The 18807-nt window shown below is 45.8% G+C and overlaps 1 protein-coding gene across 2 annotated transcripts in view; it reads left to right on the forward strand.

The window, feature by feature from the left end:
• The window catches only part of ZC3H7A (zinc finger CCCH-type containing 7A), a 77853-nt gene that overhangs the window by 9268 nt on the left and 49778 nt on the right, over positions 1 to 18807 (forward strand). For both annotated transcript variants that reach the window (XM_077275180.1, XM_077275181.1), the window contains exons 3-9: positions 9137 to 9176; positions 10960 to 11157; positions 12939 to 13097; positions 14598 to 14678; positions 15334 to 15372; positions 15883 to 15916; positions 16923 to 17194. In XM_077275180.1, the coding sequence (XP_077131295.1) occupies positions 9137 to 9176; positions 10960 to 11157; positions 12939 to 13097; positions 14598 to 14678; positions 15334 to 15372; positions 15883 to 15916; positions 16923 to 17194 (823 nt within the window). The remainder of the gene's footprint in view (positions 1 to 9136; positions 9177 to 10959; positions 11158 to 12938; positions 13098 to 14597; positions 14679 to 15333; positions 15373 to 15882; positions 15917 to 16922; positions 17195 to 18807) is intronic.

The raw sequence follows: 18807 nt of genomic DNA on the forward strand, positions 1-18807 counted from the left end.
ATCGGGTTACTAAGCGCGGCCCTGCGCTTAGTAACCCGATGTTTACCCTGGTTACCAGTGAAGACATCGCTGGATCGGTGTCACACACACCGATTCAGCGATGTCAGCGGGACCTCAACGACCAAAAAACGGTCCAGGCCATTCCGACACGACCAGCGATCTCGCAGCAGGGGCCTGATCGCTGGTACGTGTCACACATAGCGAGATCGCTACTGAGGTCGCTGTTGCGTCACAAAACTTGTGACTCAGCAGCGATCTCGCTATGTGAGACGGGGCCTTTACTATGCAGGGTAAACAACCAAGGCCATAAAACAGTGGGGAAAAGAAAAAAAAAAAGATAGCTTTGAACACTTTGAATCAGAGACCAAAAGCAGAGAAAAAAACAAACAAACACAGGAGCGATGGAAAAATTACCATGAGCAAAGCTTGCTAAATATGGATCTGTTCACACTTGCAGTCAGCACACAAATGGATGATGGAAAAATTACCATGAGCAAAGCTTGCTAAATATGGATCTGTTCACACTTGCAGTCAGCACACAAATGGATGATGGAAAAATTACCATTTCAATATGATCGCTTGCACAGTGCTCCTTGGGATGTTTAAAGTTTTGGAAATCATTTTGTATCCAAATCCGGCTTTACTCTTCTCCACAACAGTATCACGGACCTGCCTGTTGTGTTCCTTGGTCTTCATGATGTTCTCTGTGCTTCAAACAGAACCCTGACACTATCACAGAGCAGGTGCATTTATACGGAGACTTGATTACACACAGGTGGATTATATTTATCATCATCAGGCATTTAGGACAACATTGGATCATTCAGGCTATGTGCACACTTTGCGGCGTCCTCTGCGGGTTCTCCCGCAGCGGAATTGATAAATCTGCTGCGGTTATCCCTGCAGATTTATCGCGGTTTGTTTTGCGGTTTCCGCTGCGGGTTTACTCCTATACTATTGATGCTTCATATGCAGCATCAATAGTAATGTTAAAAATTGGTCATATACTCACCCTCTGACGTCCCGATCTCCTCGGCGCTGCACGCGGCGGTCCGGTTCCAGAGATGCTGTGCGAGAACGACCTTCGTGACGTCACGGTCATGTGACCGCGACGTCATCTCAGGCCCTGCTCGCACAGCAACTGAGACCGGACGGCCGCGTGCAGCGCTGAGAGGTGAGTATATCGTTATTTTTTATTTTAATTCTTTTTTTTAACACAGATATGGTTCCCAGGGCCTGGAGGAGAGTCTCCTCTCCTCCACCCCGGGTACCATCTGCACATTATCCGCTTAATTCCCGCATCGTGGGCACAGCCCCATGCGGGAAGTTAGCGGATCAATGCATTCCTACGTGTGCAGAAACGCTGCTGTTCCGCGGTAAAAACCGCTATGTGTGCACATAGCCTTAGAGATCCACAATGAACTTCTGGAGTGAGTTTGCTGCACTGAAAGTAAAGGGGCCGAATAATATTGCACGTCCCACTTTTCAGTTTTTAAATTTCCACAAAAATTTAAAATAACCAATAAATTTCGTTCAACTTCACAATTGTGTTCCACTTGTTGTTGATTCTTCACCAAAAATGTACATTTGGTATCTTTATGTTTGAAGCATGATATGTGGGAAAAGGTTGAAAAGTTCCAGGGAGACGAATACTTTCACAAGGCATTGTAACACTGAAACATTCATATTACTTGGTATATTAACATACAAGTTTTTTTTTGTGGATCAGTGGTCTGCAAAATAGAGGGATTTTTGGTTCTTACTGTAAAATCTCTTTCTTGGAGCCTTCATTGGGGGACACAGGTAACCATGGGTTATGCTGCTGTCGCTAGGAGGCTGACACTATGCAAATAAAGAAGAAATAACTCCTCCCCGGCAGTATACACCCTCCGACAGGCACCAGGCAACTCAGTTAGTGCAAAAGCAGTAGTAGGAACAAGTAAAAATTAAACTCAACCTATGTACCAACCCACAACAACGGCACGTTGGCCAACACGGTACAACCTAAAGGGAGGGTGCTGTGTCCCCCAATGAAGGCTCCAAGAAAGAGATTTTACTGTAAGAACCAAAAATCCCTCTTTCTTTCTCGCTTCATTGGGGGACACAGGTAACCATGGGACGTCCAAAAGCAGTCCCTAGGGGCAGGATATTCTGCAGAAAAAGAAAGGTTAGGTCGGTTGGTGAGAAACCGCTGCCTGCAGTATCTTCCTACCCAGGCTGACGTCCGCAGAAGCCTGGGTATGCACCTTGTAGAATTTTACAAAGGTGTGAACGGATGACCACGTTGCAGCCTTGCAAACCTGCGAGGCCGAAGCTTGGTGACGAACTGCCCAGGAAGCTCTCACAGCCCGGGTAGAGTGAGCCTTCACCCCCGAAGGAGGCTGTTTGTTTTGGACACCGTATGCCTCCAGAACCACTGAATGGATCCAACAAGCAATTGTGGACTTGGAGGTAGGGAGCCCCTTTCGACGCCCTTCCGAGACGACAAACAGAGGATCTGCCTGACAAAAAGAAGCAGTTCTGGAAAGATAAATCCGGATGGCCCTGACGACATCCAGCTTGTGAAGAGATTTCTCCAAGGGATGAACTGGGGAAGGGCACAAGGAAGGGAGGACGATGTCCTCATTGATGTGAAATGCCGAAACTACCTTTCGGTAGAAAGGACGGAACCACCTTGTCCTGGTGCAGGATTAGAAAGGGAGAACGACAGGACAATGCTGCCCTCTCAGAGACTCTCCTAATCGAGGTGATGGCGACCAAGAAGGCCACCTTCCATCATAGAAGCGAGAAGGAGATGTCCCGAATCGGTTCAAAAGGCGCACACTGAAGAGCGTCTAAGACGAGGTTGAGGTCCCAAGGCTCGAGAGGAGGACGATAAGGGGGAACTATATGAGCGACCCCTTGGATAAAGGTCCTCACCTGCGGAAGAGAGGCCAGGTCTCTTTGAAAAAGGATGGACAGAGCGGAAATCTGACCCTTCAAGGTGCTCAGGGAGATACCCGAATCAAGACCCGCTTGAAGAAAACCGAGAAGTGATGGAAGGGAAAATTTCATAGGAAACAGGCTGTTGTCCTCACACCATCGGAAAAGGCCCTCCAACATCTATGGTAGATACGCAAGGAAGCCGGTTTTCTCGCTTTTATCATCTTCTGGATGACGCTATGAGAAAAACCCGCGTCCTTCAGGACCGCGGCCTCAACGGCCATACCATTAAATTCAGAGACCGAGAATTCGGGTGGAAGAGGGGCCCCTGCGAAAGAAGATCCGGACGATCCGGTAGTCTCCATGGAGCGTCCGGTAGCATGTTCACTAGTTCCGCATACCAGGCCCTGCGAGGCCAATCTGGAGCTACCAAGTTGACAGGGACGCCTTCTGTCTTGATCTTTTTTTATGACCCGTGGGATCAAGGGGAGGGGTGCAAACAGATAAGGCATCTGGAGCTGGGCCCACGAGATCACCAGAGCTTCGCATCCGACGGCCAACGGATCCCGAGATCTGGAGACGTACTGGGGAACATTGTGGTTTGCCTGGGAGGCCATTAAGTTAACGTCCGGAACGCCCCACCTCTGACAAATCTGGCTAAAGATTGAGGGAAGGAGAGACCACTCGCCTGCCATGAGCCCTTGGCGACTGAGAAAGTCGGCTTCCCAATTGTCCACCCCTGGGATGTGGACGGCTGATATAGAGGGAACGTGGCTCTCCGCCCAACGCAGAATTTTTGCCACTTCTGTCATGACCAGTCTGCTGCGAGTCCCTCCCTGATGGTTTATGTAAGCCACGGCTGTGGCCGACTGAATGTGGACCGGCTTTCCCGGGAGGAGGGACTGCCAGTGGACGAGGGCTAAGATGGCTCTGATTTCCAAGAGGTTGATAGGAAGAGGTGCCTCTTGAACAGTCCAGCATCCCTGGGCCGTGAGGTGGAGAAAGACGGCTCCCCACCCCTGGGGGCTGGCATCGGTGGTGATGACCTGCCAGCGGAGGGGAAGAAATGACCTCCCGCGCAGAATGGAGGTGGGTAGCGTCCACCAAGTGAGAGACTGCTTCGTCTTGGGAAAGAGGCGAAACGGGCAGTCCAGGGAAAGTGGGTTCCTGTCCCAGGCAGCCAGAAGGGCCAGCTGGAGAGGACGAGAGTGGAACTGAGCATAGTTGACCGCTTCCATGGAAGTGACCATTTTCCCCAGAACCCTCATGGCGAGGTGGAGAGGCAGAGGGTTCGGGCCCTTTAGAGCTCTGATACCCCGACGAAGAGAGAGGAACTTCTCCTTGGGGAGGAAGAGCTGAGCCTGAAAGGTGTCAAATTCATTGCCCAGGAACTCCAGGCGTTGGGTTGGAACCAAGAAGGACTTCTGATAGTTGATTATCCAACCGAGGCAAATAAGCGTGTCCAGAGTAAACTGGAAGCTCTGACTGCAATCCCGACGAGACAAACCCTTGATCAGGAGGTCGTCGAGGTAGGGGATCACGAGAATCCCCTTTGAACGCAGAATGGCCATGACTGCTGCCATGACTTTCGTAAAGACCCTGGGAGCAGACGCCAGGCCGAAGGGGAGAGCCGTGAACTGGTAATGATGTTCTTGGATCGCGAAACGGAACCTCTGATGCTGCACGCAAATCGGGATGTGTAGGTACGCATCCCGAATGTCCACGGAACACAGAAATTCCTTCGGTTCCATGGACGCGTTCACCGAGCGCAGTGATTCCATTTTGAAGTGCCGAATTCGGAGATGGCGGTTTAACTGCTTGGGATCCAAAATTGGACGGAGAGAATCGTCCTTTTTTCGAACTACGAACAGGTTTGAGTAAAAACCCGAAAACTGCTCGCGATAAGGAACCGGAACCATAACTCCTGAGGCGAGGAGGGAATAGACGGCCTGGAGAAGCCCTGGGAAGTGGAAGGACTGTTTGGGAGGATGAGAGAGAAAGAAACATCTTCCTGGGGGAGAAGAAAATTCTATCTTGTAGCCTGAGGTGACGATCTCCCTGACCCAGGCGTCGTCGACTACCGATAGCCAAACCTCTGAGAACAGAAGAAGCCGGCCTCCCACTCTGGAAAGATTTCCAGGTGGGGGCGATCCGTCATTTGTTAGAAAACCTGAGGCCTTGAGGTCCAGAAGGTTTTGAGGAGCGGCACTTAGCTCTCCAGTGCGAGGGAGGCCTGAAAGAAGGTTTCCTCCATTCTCCTTGAGAGGAAGACCGATCCTGATGAGCGGGGTTTCCTGAGGAGGTAAAGGACCGAAAGGGGCGAAAGGACTGGGGGCCCTTCTTGTTGAAGGGACGCCTAGGCTTAGACTGACGTAAGGAAGTACTCTTACCACCAGTAGCGTCCGAGATCATTTAATCCAGCTGTGTGCCGAAGAGTCTGGAGCCCTGGAAGGGCAGACCAGTGAGGGATTTTTTAGAAGCGGGATCTGCATTCCACGCTTTAAGCCAAAGAACTCGGCGAATGGCCACAATGTTACTGTTAGCCCTTGCTGAGGAAGCAGCCACATCCAGGGAGGCATTCATGAGGTATTTACCCGCAAGAGAAATCTGGTCCGCCAAATCAGACAGTTCCTCAGCAGGAGCTGAGGCTAAAATGCCTCTACGCAGGGTTTTGGCCCAGGCTGACACAGCTCTCGCTACCCATGAAGAGGCGAAACTAGGACAGAGGGAGGCTCCAGAAGCCTCAAACGCCGATTTGGATAATGCCTCGATTTGTCTGTCCGTGGGATCCTTAAGAGATGCCGCGTCCGGAATAGACAAAACTGTCTGTGAGGATAATCTAGACACAGGCGGGTCTACCTTAGGAGATTCGGACCACTTGCTAACAAGGTCTGAGTGAAAAGGGTATAAGACGTCCAGCCTTTTCCTTCCAGGGCAACGTTTACCAGGGTTTTCCCAGTGTCTAGACGTAGTGTTGTCAAACTCCTTGTGATTGGGAAAAACTCTAGAGGGACGTTTAATCCGTTCAAATGAAACGGAGACGTCCTGAGAGGTTGTCTCTTCCTCCTTAAGCTCAAGCATCTGAATAATAGCCGAAATAAGGCTATCAACCTTATCCTGTGTTCCGGAAGTCTGATCTGTATCCGAGTCAGATTCCGACTGAGAGGTTACGTCAGACCCGACGTCCGCCTGCGAGGAGGGGGAACGAGCAGATAGGGGTATCTCGGTGTGATCCGGTGAACTGGAAGATCTAGACAGGGTCCTCTTTCTGAATCTTTTTTCAAGTCTGCCTCTGTGGAGGTCTTGGTCGGGTGCGAGTGAATCGCCGTGAGAGGCGTTCGTGGCACTGGTGGCATTAGAGAGAAGCGGGATACGTTCAAGTGCCTGGACCAGGGACTGAGACACTTTAGTCAAGTCACACTGATTGAGACATTGCAATAGCCCACTCCGGGGGAGGGGGGGTGCACTCATCCCGAGACCTAAGAGCTTCCTGAGGGACGGACATGATGGGAGGAACGCAGGACGGGCTGAAAGGAGATGGCTGACCTGAAGCCCACTTTTTCTTACAGTGAGCGCAGGCGTAGTGGATGACAGTAGTGGTATAGCCGGGTGCTGGGTTGGACATAGGTAGAGGTAGAACCATGTGCAGCAGGTGCGGAGATGATACTGCAGGGAGGAGTAGAGCCAGAGAGAGAGAGAGAGAAGCCGCAAGCCTACCGAAACCCAGCGGCAGTTGCGGGAGTCTGTGTCCCCCAGGGATCCTCGTGTATCACGCGATGCGATGGAGACCCAGCAGGAGGAGGAAGTCGGCCTGTGTCAGGGCAGGAAGAACACTTCAGAAGTGGGCGTGGCCAGGCGCAGAAGGGAGGGAGAAACTCACAAGAGAAAAGACGCCCCCCCCCCCCCCCCCCCCCCGTCAGCGCTGGACTCCAGGAAAGGCGTGCCCGCGAGGACGCAGGGCAGGACAAAGACACAGGGGGGCGTGGCAAGCCGGGCGCCGAAAATCCGCCGGAGAAAGAAGAACGGTGCTCTGAATTTTGAAAGAAGAGAAGGGGAGATAACGAAGGATGCCTGCCGCGCTAGCGGCCGAAAGGATAAGATCGGCGCTGACTGGTGCGGCGCAGGTTAACGAGTGCCGCTATCCTGCACTCCCCACTAAAAGACACCACAAGCTGAGGTGAGTCCTCGTGTCCTGAAAGGTTGATTTGGGGGGGGGGGGATTGCGTACATGTTGATTGAAGATCCCCCTACCTGAGGACGAGGAACGCGTCAGGAGCCCTTGTTCGTGGAGAGGGTTCTGGGAGAGAAGTCCTCCTTCCCGCACCATGACATCCGGTGCAGAAGACCGCGTCAACCCCTACACAGGGGGAGAAGGTCACTAGAGGTGACCACCGTCTTCCTCTCAGCCCGCTCCAAGGAGAGGGATGAGGGGGGGGGGAAAGGGCAAGGACTGGCCACCGATATCGAGACATGAACACCCCAGGGTGACATGAGTCGAAGTCCTGCCCAGCGGATCCGAGAGGCTGCGATGTGGGTGATACCACACTGCTCTCTGTTGCGTACTGTGGGGAATCAGGGTGAGAAGAACCGCACCCTGTAGCCCCAAAAGAAGAATCTGAAATAAAAAAGGGAAAGGATTAATACACACACACACACACACACACACACACACACACACACACACACACACACACACACAAAAACCAAGAGCGCATCTGGTGTTAGATCCAGGTCCGCCTCCTACAGACTAAGCGAAAACTGAGTTGCCTGGTGCCTGTTGGGGAGGAGTTATTTCTTCTTTATTTGCATAGTGTCAGCCTCCTAGCGACAGCAGCATACACCCATGGTTTCCTGTGTCCCCCAATGAAGCGAGAAAGAAAAATGGATACAAAATCTTGACAACGCTCATTGGAGTACAAAAAAAAGTAGAAAATAATGTATTCCTCCATACACAAAAAACAGAAGTAACGTTTCGCTCTACATGGTCTTTATGAAAATACACACAGTAAGTTAAAAACAGCAGGTTGAAATAGGGCGATCATTGAGAGAACACCAATCCCCGATCATTAAATAGGGCGATCATTGAGAGAACACCAACCACCGATCATTAAATAGGGCGATCATTGAGAGAACACCAATCCCCGATCATTAAATAGGGCGATCATTGAGAGAACACCAACCACCGATCATTAAATAGGGCGATCACTGAGAGAACACCAACCACCGATCATTAAATAGGGCGATCATTGAGAGAACACCAACCACCGATCCTTGTTGCCCGGTGATGGTGATGCCATTGTTTTGAGGATCGGGCGGAGGCATGTGCAGTGATCTCCTGGAGATGCTGATGCATACACAGTAGATTACCATTGGCAGTATTGCAGTCACCTGTAGGTTTATTGTGTTGCATGTATCTATATAAATCATGTAAATGTGTTATGATATGGATACTTCCTATATGGTATAAATGATTCTTGCTTTGGTAAAATTTATCTGCATCTTATTGAGCGGTGATTGATGTTCGCTCAATGATCGCCCTAATTAAACCTGCTGTTTTTGACTTGTGGTGTGTCGCTTGATAAAGACCATGTAGGGCGAAACGTTGCTTCTATTTTTTGTGTTTGACGGAATAAAGTCTACTTTTGTGCCCGATGAGCGCTGTCCTGATTTTGTTTCTATGACTGCCTGAGGCAAGTGGATTTTATCGTTATCTTTTGACTTTGCCGCTTTTACCATTGAGGGTGCTGCAGACAATTGTGTCCGTATTAAAAAAATGGAATTGTGTCCATGTAGTGAAAAAAGAGAAAAAAGACTGCACACAGTGTCACCTAAGTGCTGTCCATTTTTCACTGAGCATTTCATAGGTGAAGCTTTTAAAAACTTTAAAAAAAACAATTCACCTCCAAAAACGGATCACAGATGGATTGTAAGAAGGTAGACAGGCTAAAATGTATCTGGCACATTGAGAAGAAATAAAAAAGGCCCCGTTTTTGCCACTGAAAAAACTAACTTGTGAATTTGGCCTACTGGGCTCTAAATTGGAGGTCAACACTACATATTGCGCCCAAAAGCCCGATTACCCAATGTGACCGCCAGTTAGTGAATATTAGTGTAGATGATGGGTAATTATCATCACATGCTCATTAATCTGTTGGATCTAAGCCTCCGGAGAGTACTTTAATTTAACATATTTCTTTTTTGGCTTTTTTTTTAGGTCCCCTTTGCCATTTCTTGGTTCCCAGAAAGATTATGAGGTAAGTGTTAAAAACTAATTTGATAGATTTATCGTATATCTTGGACAAATGGATGCACCTTGTAATATTATTATGTTGTGTCTTTTTAGTGAATTTACACATAATACATGTTTAAAGGGAACCTGTCAGTCGATTCTTCCTACCCAAACCATGGTAGGCACGTATCGGAACATGGCTCCATAGTGGCCACCAGGTGTATATATATATATTTTTTTTTTTTCTGAAATGATCCAATATATCACAGAAAGTATAAGTTTGGAGATTCGACCAAGGACCATAGGCAGAGACGAGACTAGTCTGGTGCCACCCTAAACCGAGTTGTCCCAGAGTTGCTACAGGTTATTTGACCGGTGTTTCATGTATGTACTTAACAAGAGACCTGTCAGTCACTGTAGCAAGGAGGTTTTCTGTAACATCACCAACTGTCATGTCGTCGTCGGGGGTCTGTGGATTCCTCAGATTCCGACAATCCTCCTTGTTACTCCATGGATAGATATGGTCTGCACAGGGTGACTAGGCTGTCAACTCTTTACTGGTCTGAGCTTGTAGATTGCCTGTGGTCACATGCTGTGGGAGAACCATGTCTGCTATTTCTCTATTTAAGCTGGCTCTGCCATACAGGTAATGTCAGCAATAGCTTCTCTGTCCTGATCTGGAGAGGTGGACACGTTCTAGTTATTAGTGATTATTTCCAAAGTTGTTGCGAGTAGTGTTTGGTTAACCCTTTCCTTTTTCCCTAGTTATGTTTATATTACTTTGTTGCCTCCTGGACTGTACACTTTATATTTCTTTGTGTATTTCCATGAGAGAGTGTTGTGTGATTGTGCTTCTTTTCTGCCTTGTTTCATATTCTGCCCATACACTGTACAGACTAGTGTAGGAACTAGGACTATGAAGACTAGGACGGAACGAGGCCCAGGCATCTCCACCTTCAGGGGTAACCCTGGGGTCAGGTGTAGCTAAGGACCCCCATCCTGAGGTGTATAGGTGCAAATATGCTATTAAACAGGACACTGTGACAATCGCATCGGCGCTGGGAGAAGCCGGCAAGTGGCATATTCAGACCGGTCTCATTTCTGTCTATGGTCACTGGCCAGATTGTCAAACTCTGATTCATGCTGCAAGTGGTTTGGACAGACATGAATTGACTGACAGGTTCCCTTCAATGGAGAATTCACTCAGTACCTATGCAGCAGAAACACAGCAGAAAATGTAGGCCATGCTGTGCACAAGATACGTTGAGAATTTAAGCTGCACTGTTACTTATATACCGGATTGGCTCACGTTGGTGGATACCTCACCCGAAGCTCAGATTACATACAATTTGTAAATGCTTAAATAAAACGTTGGACCTCCAACCTGTGGTGCTGCAGCAGCTGCAGTTCTTCTTCTGATACCCGGATAGGGTCTGTTATCTGAGTAACACCTCATTGTGTGCAGTGGTTCCTACAATTGTTCTTTGTTCTGCAGGATGACAGATTTACCTCCTGGATTGTTCTCACAATGTATAAGGTGAAATGTGCTGCAGAATTAGCCTGGAGTTACATCTGGCCTCACCCGAATAGTCAGAATGCTTTCTGCTGCCAGTGTTAACAAGCAGGGAGCACGCAGGACTTCGATCACCATATGATTTGATTACTCATAGATGATTTACACTCTAGATCTTTTTTCTTTGTGTTACGCTTTAGTTATTTCTGCTTTTTAAGGTGCGGTACATCCTGTACTCCGAAAACCCACAGGTTGGCTTTTTTATGCATGTTGACATCTTGTATTGTTTTTCCAGATTTTTATTCACAAGCTGATAAGAAACCTCTTCAATGAAGGAAATGATCTGTACAGAGAAGGAATCAAGGAAGAATCAATAAACCAGTATACGGAGGCCCTTAATATCGCCAGCTACGCTTCATCTGAGGAGATTGCCATTAGCAGCGAGACGCTGGAGAAGCTGCATGTGAATCGGGCTGCGAGTTATATAGACACGGTGAGAGCATTGTATGCCGCAGATGTAGTACAGCTCGTATTAACAATGAACTGTCATTAAAGGGTTCTTCACCCGTCGTGTAAGTATGGAAAGAGCACAGCGTTTAAAGGGATCCATTATAGTACCGCTTTCATAGGAGGTGAGACGTAAAGCGTAACCGTCGATTTAAGTTTTATTTCATAAATCAATAGAACACGTGAAAATAAGAAACTCTAATACATTAATACATCTGATCAGAGAGATCTGCAGCTTTCGCTGCCAAAACTAGTCAGTCATTATCAAAATTCTCAATTCTGAGAAGTTGCCTAATTTCAACAGTACTACAGATTTATGAAATAATGAAAATGAAGGTTCCCGTTAAATCTTGGGCTGGATATGGCTTCATGCACGTGATAGGAGTGTAGGTATTCAGTGTGCCTTCAATTGGCTCTGTATTACAGAAGAGTTCCTTCTAGGTGAATTATGGGTTAAGCATGTCATCTATTCATGGAATAGGTAATCATTGTTAGATCAATGTGTGTCCCACCACTAGGATCCCACTAATAGCTAAAAATGAGACCTTGGTCCACTGTTGAAGATCTTCGCATCTTCAGCGCCAAAGGCTTTGAATGGAGCAGCCTGGTGCATTGTGCGGCCTGGTGAATGGGCAGCCTGAAATTACAGGCTGATCCAACTTCAGTGGAAATGCCTCAAGACAAGGCAATGATGCTCAGTAGTGTGTGTGGCCTCCACGTGCCTGTATGACCTCCCTACAATGCTTGGGCATGGTCCTGATGAGGCGGCTGATGTTCTCCTGAGAGATCTTCTCCCAGACCTGGATTAGAGCCCTCAAATCACCCTTATGGATTCTGTTTGACAGTTTGAGCAGACACATGAATGTTAGTGTCCTCCTGGAGGTCGTTTTGCACTGCTCTGGCACTGGTCCTATTGTTCCTACTTGCACAAGGAGGAGGTAGCAGTCCTGCTGCTGGGTTACTGCCCTCATACGACCCCCTCCATGTCTCCTTTTATACTGGGCTGTCTCCCGGTATCTGCTCCATGCTCTGGACACTGTGCTGATAGACACCGCTACCCTTCGTGCCACAGCTTGCATTGATGTGTCATTCTGCACTACCTGAGCAACTTCTGTGGGTTGTAGACACCACCTCATGCTACTGTACAGTACTTCTAGGGGTGAGAGCAATTACAAAATGCAAAAATGACCAACACAACAACCAAAAAGGATGAGAACAGAAAAATGGTCTGTGGTCACCACCTGCAGAACCACTCCTTTATTGAGGGTGTCTTGCTAATTTCCAATCATTTCTGCCTGTTGTCTGTGCCATTTGCACAACAGCAGGAGAAATTGATTCACAATCTGTGTTGCTTCATAACTGGACAGGTTGATTTAACAGACCTGTGATTTGACTTGGAGTTACATTGTGTTGCTCCCTTTATTTATTTGAGCAGTGTATATTCTATAGAGCGCTGAATATTTGCTCATTCGAACATAGCAGTGACGTACACTGCAGATGACAACGGGAACAGTTCTTCTCTGAGTGTCTCTAATACAGTAACGGAATGTGCAAAAGTTGGGTTTTCTGGGTTTCCTCGCAGTTTTGTGAGCTTAGTGTGGACTCTGGGGCAGTGATGATCTGTGAACATGGTGCTGGGTTATAATGTAATTTTATATAAGGTATGATTTTTGAACTATTCTATAACGTGTAAATTTGTGCTTGAACGTGTACAATCTATACTCTGGTATGGTCACGCATGGGAAATAATTCTATTTCTCTGTGTAGGGTTTCCATGAAGATTCTTTGAGAGATTGTGAAGACACTTTACATATTAATGACAAAAACCTCCGGGCTCTGTACTGTAAGTCCAAAGCCTTATTCACACTGGAGAGATACAAGGAGGCGTATGAGGCAGTTGCAAAATGCTCCATCATTGCCCCAAAGGTAAGTGAGCCTAAGACAATTCACGCATGTCCTCCAATTTATGTCCTAAATGAAAAATATAAATATTGGAGAAAGAGTCAGAGTGGATATTTTAGTATCTTAAAGCGTATCTCCATTTTCAATAGAAAGACTATCATAGTGCATGACGGACCACCCCAGGTCTGTTCTGTGGGCTGCAATACACGATGTAACATCCTGCTCCCGCGTTCAGTGTGGGGTGACTGTCATCCTGTCCTACAGCGATTGCCCCCGCATTGAAGATGACCGCTAAGTGGGGTAAGCAGAACGCTGTCTATTGTAGTGCCGCTTGTAGCACAAACCTTGTACAGTCCGTGCCCTGGGTCAGTATAAAATCTTCCAATACAGTGATTTACAAAGACGATAATAATGCAATGGTTTTTCTTTTGAAAGTGGAGGTGAACTTGAAGCATCATGTCTGTTGCTGCTTCCTTTCCCCTCCAAAGACATTTATGAGCAGCAACTGTAACCTGATCCCTCAGTGATCTAGTTATCTGGCTTCCCTGAAAACAGATTTCAGTAGTGAATGAAGAGGAGTCTAGTAGGTGGATAAAAATAGGCATTTTTCTTTAACCTTGTAACGTCCAAGTATGGGGATAAAGTTCCTGTAATCTAGAGAAGGCCGGGCGAGGAAGACAGAAGCATATTGAGTAGAATAGCATAGTTTCTGCATCTTAAGAGACCCAGATCAGTTCTGCTGGTGACTTCTGATACTGTAGCGTAGTTTGCCCCTGTAAGGGCTCATGCAGATGTCCTGAAACGTTGTCTGAGCATGGACCACAATACACCCGTCTGAACTCGATAGCCTCATGTATGCTTATAAGACAGTGGAGCTTGGGATGGAAGACCCGCGGAGAGTCCGTGCATTGCACTCCGTGCTTGGACCGAGTTTCTCGGACGTCTGCATGAGCCCTAATGTGCTCTACTATGGATGCCCCTAGTACAGTGGAGCAACTGCGCAATTAAGAAAACTGTCTGAACAGCACACACATTTTTTTTTTCTGCATAAAACAAGGCCTCATACATACTTATCGTTGAAACAAAAACTATGGATGCGAAAATTTGGAGCAGCAAAAACTGAAAATTTGGCTAGTCATTACGTTTCTTTTTGGCCTAGTCATTAAGTGGTTTATGCAGCACTATTTATTTATTTATTTTATTTTTTTTTATTATTTTTTTTTACTTTGGACCTAAAAACTAACAGACATTTAGTTGCTAACTATGTGCCCGTTCTGCCCAGGGCGTCCGATAGATATGTCCTAATTATCAGCTGCTGCAACGGAGTTTGGTAAAACTGGACTCAAGCTTCTGATTTTGGTAAGATGTAATGTGTATGGGGGAGCACAAGACTGTTCAGGGGAGCAGCAGCGTCAGACGTTCAGCATACCCTAATCCTCCCCTATTAGACATAAGCAATTACAGGCTATTCTCAGTATTTTGTTGATAGATATGTTTTTACTCATACATATCACATTCCCGCAGGATGACAGTGTGGTGAAATTGACACACGAACTAGCACTGAAGCTGGGACTGAAAATTAGGAAAGCCTATGTTCGCACACAGGTAAGTGTATGTTTATTTAGGCTGAGCTCACATAGGGATTATAGGGTCCGTCTGGCTTCTGATTTATCAATTTTTAGAACATGAAAAGTTTCTGCATGCGGTCCTGACACAAAACGGAATTGAGACGGACCGGCTAATAATCAATTGGGCCCCTTTGCAGCCATTTGCATCAGTAAAGCAATAAATCCACTTTGCACATAAATTTTGCTTCTCTAAAATGGAAATGGAAATTTGACCTTAAAGGTTCTATCAACAAAAAGGAAAGTTTCCCCAGGGGCTTGGAGCTCTAAATAACAAAGTGATACCTACCGATCCCCTCCTGGATCCATCACCGGAAGATAAAAACATCACATTGCACCAACAGAAGCACCGCTGTGAACTCAGATTGGCTCCAGCCAATCAGCGTGTCATCGGAAAAACATCCAATGACGCGCTACTCAAGTCACCTGACTGCTGCAGCCAGTCACAAGCTGCAGCGGTTCTGCAGCTGCTGGTGGAACAGCGACGTTTCCTCTTCCAGGGTCTGCACGGTGAGTATCACTTTGTTATATTTTACAGCTCCAAGATCCTGGGGAAACTTTCTCTATGCATGGGCTATAACCTTAAATCTTTTATTGTACATATTTGATGTTAAAATACTACTTTTGTGTTTTAGCCCAATTCCCAAGTTGCAGTTGTGGATCCATTAGAGAAGGTAAGTGCTCCCTACCGACATAATGCTCTATAGGTTACTGTTTAACATGGAGTTACTTTTGATCAAATTTTCCAACTGCAAAACCAGACACTGAAGCATCATCCCGACATAAACTTCCAACTTTGTACTGCAAACACCCTGTGTATAGACGAATAAGCTGATAAAGGACGGCCATTAATTATGTCAGGTCTCTGACATGATGAAACCCATAGAGACATAGCCTAAATTATTATAATTACTTGTGAGGACCCAACATGGATTTTGTTAATCACCATTGTATTATATTGTGGCAGCACAGATTAGTATCAGACATCTATGATGTTTGACTTGTGTTATCGTTTTCTCATTTCAGTAATTGAATATATACTTATACCTTGTGCTTGCTTTATTTTCCTTAGAGAGAAATGCAGTCTACTAAATTGCTATAGTACTGGGGAGATTTATTATGGAAGTGTGTGCATTATTTATCAGCATTTGGTAGGCATTAATACATTTTAATTCCAATTGCAGCTGTCTGATAGTTGTGCAGATCAGATAGAGCCGGGTAAGTGAGTTTCTGTGCATGTCTAATATTTTATACTTTGGATGTTAGTATTATGTACACCAGTATGTGGACTAAGGCTGCGTGTAAAACGTCAGTGTCATTTGAGTGCAATCCAATTTTTCCGCTCCCACAGAAAATGAAGATGATGCGGTAAATTAAGATCTCAATCTTTTCCGCACCTGTTATCCGATTCTCTCATCTAAGAGAATCGGATCACAGTAAACTGACACTCTGATCAGCGTCGTTACCGTTATTGAACCGATTATCTCGGAAGAGAATCATCGCTTGTGTGACATCGGCCTTCAAGTGAGATACCAGAGCGTGATACCAGTGATCTATCCGTCTGGACATCCGATCCTCTCATCCAAGAGACACCGTGCTCAAACTCTGATCAGCGTCATTACCGTTATGAACCGATTCTCTCGAAGGACAGAATCATCGCTTGAGTGAGCGGGAAGGAATGGAAAAGTTTAACGACCCCCTGAGATGAAAGAAAGTGTCAAGTGAATAGAAAAGTAAAGAAAAGAGGGGAAAAAAAAAGAAAAATAAGTTGGAAAAAAAAGAAAAAAAACACTGCCAGTAAACACTATTGTTTGCTGCCCCATCCCAATGAGAAAAACAAAAGACATATTTAACATATAAAAATGATTGTTATGAAAAGGGCAACATGATCTAAAATGGATTTTAGAGGCCCTTTGTGGGTTTTTACTTGTATCGTAAAAGTATTAGAAAAGATGAGTGAACATGTTTGGATAAGGTGTTATCTAAGCATGCTCAGGTGCTTCGGCAGGCACAACATATGCATGGATTTCATGTTTTCTAGGCAATCCCTGCATGTGTTCTGCCTGTCGAACAGCCTCGAGACATGTAGGCGCAGGAATTCGAACATATCATTTGAGCACGCCAAAGGCACTCAGTTAGCATCCAAGCATGCTCAGATAACACCTTATCCAAGCACGGTCACTGATCACTATAAATTACATTTCATGTATATGTTGTATTTCAGATTTGCCCGAAGTTGATGGTCCGGAATCTCCTCTCGTACCTTTCTCTGCACCGAGTCTTAGCAATGAACCATTAAGAGAAGCATCACCAGATCCAGTCCCGTCAGCCTCCCCTAGTTTGCCTCCAGTTTCTGAGGCTGGGCTGTTTCCATCAGCACTTGTTAGTAGTGATACATCTGCTTTATTTCCTCTCCCAATTTTGCGGGATGAAATTATTGGTGATGAATTGGACCGTATCCTCGATTCTGTGCCATCATGCAATGGACTAAACATGGTGAGCTTAATGGGAAATGCATATATATATTTTATGCAGTATTTTTTTCAGATTTCCATTGTGCAGTTCTGGCTGTTTCCAGGAACAAATTTGGTTATGGTGACTCCCATTACTTTCTGTATTCATCTGCACTACCGTTTTCATGACATTTTGAGACTGATGTTGGTTCTAGATTTCCTTTTTGGATTCATTTGCCCACTTAAAAGTTTTATAATGGTCACATAAAACCACATTGCTGATTCTTGAGCATCGATTTTCAATTGTTTAATCAGTTTTACATGGAATGGAAGCTTAAAGTATAAACACATGAGAATTAAATTGTGCAATCTGTTCTTCAGGCTGGTCTTTACTGGGTCGTCCATAACACCGGAGATAACGCTGGAATATAGGACAAGTAATGGTCACTTTGTAGAATCTTGCCGTGACGTAATGAGTTGTTGTAGTGTTGTGCTAAATTTCCAGTTGTAAGAGACCTTTAAACCTAATTTAAGTTGCCTTTATTAATGATCATAATTACTTTAAAAAATCATAACTAAAAAAATACACATTTACATTAAATTTGTGAGCACAAATACTACTTATGGGGCTTCCTACCAGTAATATGCATCTCATATCAATAGAATACACTATAAATATCTAATGGATTAAAGCTTTATCCACTACTCCATGCAGAAGGCAGCTTGTTAACCCATTATGGGAAAATTTGCCACAATTGAATATGAAGCCAATCGCTGTCCCTTCGCTTTAATCGGATCCCAGTCACCCATTTAAGTATGTGGATGCGAGTGAAATATTGGACTGCATTCGGATGTCACCCGAGTGCAGTCCAATGTACCCTCATAAAGACAATGGAGAAATTAAGTTCTCCGACTTCTCCGTACCTGTGCTGTGATTCTTTATTGCGAGAGACTCGTGTCACTCTGTCAGTAGGATTTCACCCCTCCAGACTGTTTATGTGCACATGTAGCTATTTCAAACCCAAGTCTAGCCATACCTTTTCATAGCTAGTCCATTACTGATTAAATCAGCTTTTTAATTGATATCCAATTATGGCTGAAGAGCTACTATAGATCTGAAGTCTCTGTCACTCCAACTTCATTTCACGCCCATTGCCGCCACCTCCTATTTGACTGACCACCTCTCTGCTGTGTGACTTCAGGCAAAGGAGCCGTCGGACGAGCAAGAGAAGGTGGCATAGGCTGGGGTATAGAGCTGGAGTGACAGAGGCTTCAAATCTACAATAGCTCTTCTGCCTCAGTTACATATCAATTCCAATGCTGATTTCATAGTAACGGAGCAACAGACTGGCCATGTAAAGGTATTGTCGGACTTGTCTTTGAAAGAGCTACATGCGAATATGAATAATTTGGGAGGTGAAATGGTGCCGATGGATTCCCTTTCATGTAAGAGGGCACATAGCCTTACTTTATTAGCTCTGCAAAGCATTTAGCACAAGGGAATAGTATATGTCATGGGAGATAAGCACTTCTCTGCTTTGCAGAACATGTTGGGTACGGGACATATTTCCTCAAACATTAACCATTGGGAAGAAACTTTGATTTAGAAATACTTTCAAACTTGAGATTGGACTTCAGATTTTTTTTTTAAGTAAC

The sequence above is a fragment of the Ranitomeya variabilis genome, chromosome 7 (assembly GCF_051348905.1).
Source record: "Ranitomeya variabilis isolate aRanVar5 chromosome 7, aRanVar5.hap1, whole genome shotgun sequence".
Taxonomy (NCBI): Eukaryota; Metazoa; Chordata; class Amphibia; order Anura; family Dendrobatidae; genus Ranitomeya; species Ranitomeya variabilis.